This window comes from Aspergillus heteromorphus (genome assembly GCF_003184545.1).
Source record: "Aspergillus heteromorphus CBS 117.55 chromosome Unknown BO70scaffold_44, whole genome shotgun sequence".
Classification (NCBI taxonomy): domain Eukaryota; kingdom Fungi; phylum Ascomycota; class Eurotiomycetes; order Eurotiales; family Aspergillaceae; genus Aspergillus; species Aspergillus heteromorphus.
The window spans coordinates 38,790-45,716 of NW_020290449.1; the positions used below are offsets into that span (position 1 = coordinate 38,790).

The 6,927-nt window shown below is 58.4% G+C and overlaps 1 protein-coding gene across 1 annotated transcript; it reads left to right on the plus strand.

Annotated features, from left to right (window-relative positions):
* Positions 1-1,066: 1,066 nt before the first annotated feature.
* On the plus strand, positions 1,067-6,575 carry BO70DRAFT_324111 (pentafunctional protein ARO1). The gene is made up of 3 exons (XM_025540608.1): positions 1,067-1,102; positions 1,281-6,101; positions 6,160-6,575. The coding sequence occupies exons 2-3, from the start codon at positions 1,425-1,427 to the stop codon at positions 6,256-6,258; spliced, it is 4,776 nt and encodes a 1,591-aa protein (XP_025394793.1). The 5' UTR covers positions 1,067-1,102; positions 1,281-1,424; the 3' UTR covers positions 6,259-6,575.
* The last annotated feature ends 352 nt before the right edge of the window (positions 6,576-6,927 follow it).

A 6,927-nucleotide genomic window follows, 5' to 3' on the forward strand; every position in this document is an offset into this window, starting at 1 on the left:
GCAACTCTGGCGGTGGTGGAGGTGGAGGTGGATATGGACGATACTGATTTCGATGTTTCACTTGCACGGCCGTGTTAGATGGGTGTCGATCGCGCACGATCCGCTTTTTGTCTTTTCGCTTTGTTTTCGTTTTTCTTTGTATCTTTCCACACGGACCTTGGCTTTGTACTCAGGTCTGGATGGTTCCTCGTCGGCTGTCTGTATCTTACTTTCTCCGTGGCCGTGACACGGAGATTACAGCTAGGAAAAGGACCCTTGGGATGGAGTTTTACTTGGATAGGGCTGGGGACTTTTCGGCGCATGCACCTGGGAATCACCATAAAAAAAAAAGAACTCCCGAGAAAAGTGGACGATGAACCATACAATCCAATCAAGTACGTACATTACTATTACTCCATACAAAAACCTCTGTAGTTACTCTGTAGAGTCTGTAGACGAGCGCACAGTACATAGTAGAAGATCGCTGAATCGCGTCTCTCCACTCGAGAACCCGACGATCAGCTTCACGATCGCAGTCCACCGGCGGTTCGATCGGAAGAAGGGTGGATTCCCGGCAGCTGATCCTGCTGGATGTAGATGTTGGACGAGGGGATGTAACACGGGGATACTTTTAGCCCAGGACACTACGGGGTATAGAGTCCAGGGAGCACTAAGAGCAGCACTAAATGGTGTAGTGAGTTGGTGGTGGATCCGGTTTCTGCAGGTCGAAATGCCGACCGACGACATCGGAGCGGAAGGGGAAAAAGTGAGTCAACGACTCCTCCATCGCGACGGACGGTGGATCGTGCCATGCAACCAACCAACCCCCATAAAACTGCTGTTTGGGTTGTGAAGTCACTCAATATTAGCCCAGTGATCAGTAATTCCTCTCGTGTTCATCGCGTCGAGGTTTCAGCGCAGTCAGCGTTGACGGAAAGAAAGACAGAAAAAAAAAAAAAAAAAGGCTTCCCGTCCATTTACCGATTAGGGCAGGCAGCGAGTGCCTCTTGTCTTCTTCTCTCGCCCTCCCTGCGTCGCTCTCTCTCCCTCTCCCTCTCCCTCTCCCTCCCCTCCCTCCCCTCCCTCGCCGACTCCATCAAAGGAATCCTACGTGTTCACTTCGGTATGTCCTTGCCTCCAGTCCCTCCCTGTCACCCCCGTCATCCCCCGTCACCCTGTCATCCCGTCACCTCTCGACTCGATTCTCCAGCTTTCACCGCACTCGTTCCCTCCCTCTCTCATTCCTGTTCCTGGCCCGAGGTCTCGCACTGACTCACTGACTCACCAATTTCCCTCAACAGGCGGGTCGCTGCAATCGGCCCCCAATCCACCACTCTTGCGGGGAGCTTGCCATTCTGTGAGCATGAATTAGATTGGACACTGCTCTTCCCTCCCAACTTGACCACCACCTCTCCCGACTCCTCCGACCCCTCCCCCTCCGAACGATGCCCGAGCCCACCAAGATCAGTATTCTGGGCCAGGAGAGCATCGTCGCTGATTTTGGCCTCTGGCGCAACTATGTCGCCAAGGACCTGATCAGTGGCATGCCCTCCACCACCTACGTGCTCATCACTGACACGAATATCGGTTCCCTCTACACCCCGAGCTTCCAGAACTCCTTCGACGAGGCCGCCGCTACCGTTTCCCCCAAGCCCCGCCTGCTCGTCTACAATGCCGCCCCCGGTGAGGTCTCCAAGTCCCGCCAGACCAAGGCCGACATTGAGGATTGGATGCTGAGCCAGAGCCCCCCCTGTGGTCGCGACACCGTGATCGTCGCCCTGGGTGGTGGTGTCATTGGCGATCTGACCGGATTCGTCGCCTCGACTTACATGCGTGGCGTCCGCTACGTCCAGGTCCCCACGACCCTTCTCGCCATGGTGGACTCCTCGATCGGTGGAAAGACGGCCATCGATACCCCCCTGGGCAAGAACTTGATCGGCACCATCTGGCAGCCGTCGAGGATCTTCATCGACCTGGAGTTCCTCGAGACCCTTCCCGTCCGGGAGTTCATCAACGGCATGGCCGAGGTGATCAAGACTGCCGCCATCTCGAGCGAGGAGGAATTCGCGGCGCTGGAGGACAACGCCGAGACGATCCTGGCTGCCGTTCGCCGCAAGGTCGAGCCCGGCCAGCACCGCTTCGAAGGAATCGAGGACATCCTGAAGGCCAGAATTCTGGCCTCGGCCCGACACAAGGCGTTCGTCGTCTCCGCGGACGAGCGCGAGGGTGGTCTCCGCAATTTGTTGAACTGGGGACACTCCATCGGGCACGCCATTGAGGCCATTCTGACCCCGCAGGTCCTCCACGGAGAGTGCGTGGCCATTGGTATGGTCAAGGAGGCCGAATTGGCCCGTCACCTGGGTGTCTTGAAGGGTGTCGCTGTGGCCCGCATCGTCAAGTGCATTTCCGCCTATGGCCTCCCCACCACCATGAAGGATTCCCGCATTCGCAAGCTCACCGCGGGCAAGCACTGCTCCGTTGACCAGCTGCTCTTCAACATGGCGCTGGACAAGAAGAACGATGGCCCCAAGAAGAAGATCGTCCTGCTGTCGGCGATTGGCCGCACCCACGAGCCCCGCGCCAGTGTCGTCCCGAACGAGGATATCAGTGTCGTTCTTGCTCCCAGCATCGAGGTGCACCCCGGTGTCGCACCCGCGTCGACGGTGGTCTGCACTCCCCCGGGCTCCAAGAGTATCTCGAACCGTGCTCTGGTCCTGGCCGCGTTGGGTTCGGGCACTTGCCGCATCAAGAACCTGCTGCACTCCGATGACACGGAGGTCATGCTGAACGCTCTGGAGCGTCTGGGTGCCTGCACCTTCTCTTGGGAAGAGGAGGGTGAGGTGCTGGTCGTCAACGGCAAGGGAGGCGACCTTCAAGCCACCTCCACCCCTCTATACCTGGGTAACGCCGGTACGGCCTCGAGATTCCTCACCACGGTCGCGACCCTCGCCACTTCCACCAGCGTGGACTCGAACGTCCTGACGGGCAACAACCGTATGAAGCAGAGACCTATCGGCGACTTGGTCGATGCCCTGACGGCGAACGGTGCTTCGGTCGAGTACATGGAGAACAAGGGCAGTCTGCCCCTGAAGATTGCCGCCTCCGGCGGATTTGCGGGTGGCCAGATCAACCTTGCGGCCAAGGTGTCGTCCCAGTATGTGTCCTCGCTGCTCATGTGCGCCCCCTACGCCAAGGAGCCGGTCACTCTGAAGCTTGTGGGCGGAAAACCCATCTCCCAGCCGTACATTGATATGACGACGGCGATGATGAGATCCTTCGGCATTGACGTGAAGAAGTCGACCACCGAGGAGCACACCTATCACATCCCCCAGGGTCGCTATGTCAACCCGGCTGAATACGTTGTGGAGAGCGATGCCAGCTCGGCCACCTACCCTCTGGCCATTGCGGCGATCACGGGCACCACCTGCACCGTGCCCAACATCGGCTCGAAGTCTCTCCAGGGTGACGCGCGCTTTGCCGTCGAGGTCCTGCGTCCCATGGGCTGCACCGTTGAGCAGACGGATAGCTCCACCACCGTGACCGGTGCCCCGGGAGGTGTCCTGCGGCCTCTGACCAACGTCGACATGGAGCCCATGACTGACGCCTTCCTTACCGCCTCTGTGCTTGCGGCTGTCGCGCGCGGAGAGGGCTCGAACCACACGACTCGCATCTACGGAATTGCCAACCAGCGTGTGAAGGAATGCAACCGGATCAAGGCCATGAAGGACGAGCTCGCCAAGTTCGGCGTCATCTGCCGCGAGCACGATGACGGCATCGAGATCGACGGCATCGACCGCACGACTCTCCGTCAGCCCGCGGGTGGTGTTTACTGCTATGATGACCACCGTGTGGCGTTCAGTTTCAGTGTTCTGTCTCTCGTCACCCCTCAGTCGACTTTGATCCTGGAGAGGGAGTGTGTGGGCAAGACCTGGCCCGGCTGGTGGGACAGCCTGAAGCAGCTATTCTCCGTGAAGCTGGAGGGCCGCGAGCTGAAGGAGGAAGAGCTTTCTTCGCTCACTCAGGCTGAGAAGGCCAGCGCTTCCGTCTTCCTCATCGGCATGCGTGGTGCCGGAAAGACCACCAGTGGACACTGGGTCGCAAAGGTTCTGAACCGGCCCTTCATTGACCTGGACACCGAGCTGGAAAGCACAGAAGGGATGTCGATTCCGGATATCATCAAGCATAAGGGATGGCAAGGGTTCCGGGATGCCGAGCTCAACATCCTGAAGAGCACGCTCAAGGAGCGCGCAACTGGTCATGTCTTCGCCTGCGGTGGCGGCATTGTGGAAATCCCCGAGGCCAGAAAACTACTGACGGATTACCACAAGACCAAGGGCAATGTTATTCTCATCATGCGGGACATCAAGAAGGTGATGGACTTCCTGTGCTTGGACAAGACTCGTCCGGCCTACGTTGAGGACATGATGGGCGTGTGGTTGCGCCGCAAGCCGTGGTTCCAGGAGTGCAGCAACATCCAGTACTACAGCCAGACTGCCGCCTCCGGCGGCCTTGCACGCGCTTCCGAGGACTTCAAGCGCTTCCTCCACACAGTTACCGGAGAATCGGATAGTCTGAGCGTTATCAAGCGCAAGGAGCACTCCTTCTTTGTGTCCCTGACCCTACCCGACCTGCGGGTGGCCCGCGATATCCTGAAGAAGGTCTGCGTCGGTTCTGATGCGGTTGAGCTGCGCGTGGATCTTCTGGAAGACCCGTCCACGGACGGCGTGATTCCCTCGGTCGACTACGTCGCGGAGCAGGTGTCTTTCCTCCGTAGCCACATCGCCCTCCCCGTCATTTTCACCATCCGCACGAAGAGCCAGGGTGGCCGCTTCCCCGACGACGCGCACGACGAAGCGATGGAGCTCTACCGTCTTGCATTCCGGTCCGGTCTGGAGTTTGTGGACCTCGAGATCGCTTTCCCCGACGAGCTGCTGCGCAAGGTCTCGGAGAACAAGGGCTACTCCCGTATCATCGCCTCCCACCACGACCCCAAGGGCGAGCTTTCCTGGGCTAACATGTCCTGGACCAAGTACTACAACCGGGCGCTTGAGTACGGGGACGTGATCAAGCTGGTTGGTGTTGCCAAGAGCCTTGACGACAACAACTCCCTGCGCAGCTTCAAGAACTGGGCGGCCGAGGCGCATGACGTGCCTTTGATCGCCATCAACATGGGCGACAACGGCCAGCTCAGCCGCATCCTGAACGGCTTCATGACCCCCGTTTCCCACCCGGCCCTCCCGTTCAAGGCCGCTCCCGGCCAGCTCTCCACGGCGGAGATCCTCCGGGGCCTGGCCCTGATGGGCGAGCTGCGGCCCAAGCAGTTTGCGCTGTTCGGCACTCCCATCTCCCAGTCGCGGTCGCCCGCCCTCCACAACACCCTGTTCGCCCAGACGGGCCTTCCTCACCACTACGACCGCCTGGAGACGGCCAATGCCGAAGACGTGCGGGACTTCATCCGCTCGCCTGACTTCGGCGGTGCCTCGGTCACGATCCCCCTGAAGCTGGACATCATGCCGCTACTGGACGAGGTCGCGCCTGACGCGGAGATCATCGGAGCCGTGAACACGATCGTCCCGACCTGCGCCGGGAAGGGCCAGCCCACGCGGCTGGTTGGCTACAACACCGACTGGCAGGGCATGACGCTGTCGCTGCGCAACGCGGGCGTGTACGGAAACAGTGGCAACGCCAGCGCGGTGGTGGTGGGCGGTGGCGGCACGGCTCGCGCCGCCATCTACGCGCTCCACAACATGGGCTTCTCGCCGATCTACATCATCGGACGGTCCCCCGCGAAGTTGGAGAGCATGATCTCGACCTTCCCCACCAGCTACAACATCCGCATCGTGGAGTCGATCGACAGCCTGGACACAGTGCCCAAGGTGGCCATCGGCACCATTCCGGCGGACCAGCCCATCGACCCGGGCATGCGCGAGACTCTGTGCAACATGTTCGCGCGCGCCGAGGAGGCCGACGCCGACCTGGTCAAGTCCGTGGAGAAGTCGCCCCGCGTGCTCGTCGAGATGGCGTACAAGCCGTCCGTGACGACCCTGATGCAGCTGGCCAATGACGCGGGCTGGCACACCGTGCCTGGTCTGGAGGTTCTGGTCGGCCAGGGATGGTACCAGGTAAGCCTCCCAAATCACCGATGCTTCTAACGCGGAAACTAACGAAAGAATGATCTAGTTCGAACGCTGGACCGGCATCTCGCCTCTCTACGAAGACGCACGGGTATTTTATCCCCCCTCCCTCATCTTAGTCGGAAATCGGACCCAGAACCCGTGACTAACACTCCTATAGGAAGCCGTAATTGGATCGACCGACTCCGCCTAATTTCTTTTGGGGTAGGATGATGGATGGATGGGGATAGATACGATGGAGCAGCTAAAATCTTTCGGCTGATGTTACAAGCCAGTATGAGACTAGGTCGGCCTGATCAACTCGGGTTGTAGTAGATGATTTTTTTTTTCAATTCACCCTTAGGTCTGGTAGAGAGTAGTGTGTCGAGTGGGTAGAGCTAGTGTAAGCCTTGTTGCGGTTGTGGTCGTGGTGGTCGTCACATCTTCCTGATAGTTAATATCCATCAATCCAGAGACAGTCACAGCATGAGTCAGATAAGACTGGCTAGTAGTTAGTTCACTGACTAGTTCAGTATGCAGATAGTAATGGTAGGTAGGTAGTCATGACTCCAACCGATAGATAACGAACCGGCCACGTCAAGAAACCGCCCACACCAACCCATCACCACCAGATCAATATCAACCAGAGTAAGTCAATAAGTAAGCACCATCAACCTAACACACACATACACATCTACGCGTCCCATGAAGTAAAGTATCCACCCCCAATATAATACCCACCTATCTACCTACCTACTTTACCTAAAAATAACCATAACTACCCATCCATACCTACCTTACTGTACCCAGTACCCAGTACGGAGTACATACCACC

Excerpts from the sequence above, each read along its gene's own strand:
- BO70DRAFT_324111 (XM_025540608.1), top strand. The coding sequence starts at position 1,425 with ATGCCCGAGCCCACCAAGATCAGTATTCTGGGCCAGGAGAGCATCGTC. Across the intron at positions 6,102-6,159 it reads TCGGCCAGGGATGGTACCAG|TTCGAACGCTGGACCGGCAT; the intron begins GTAAGCCTCCCA and ends AGAATGATCTAG.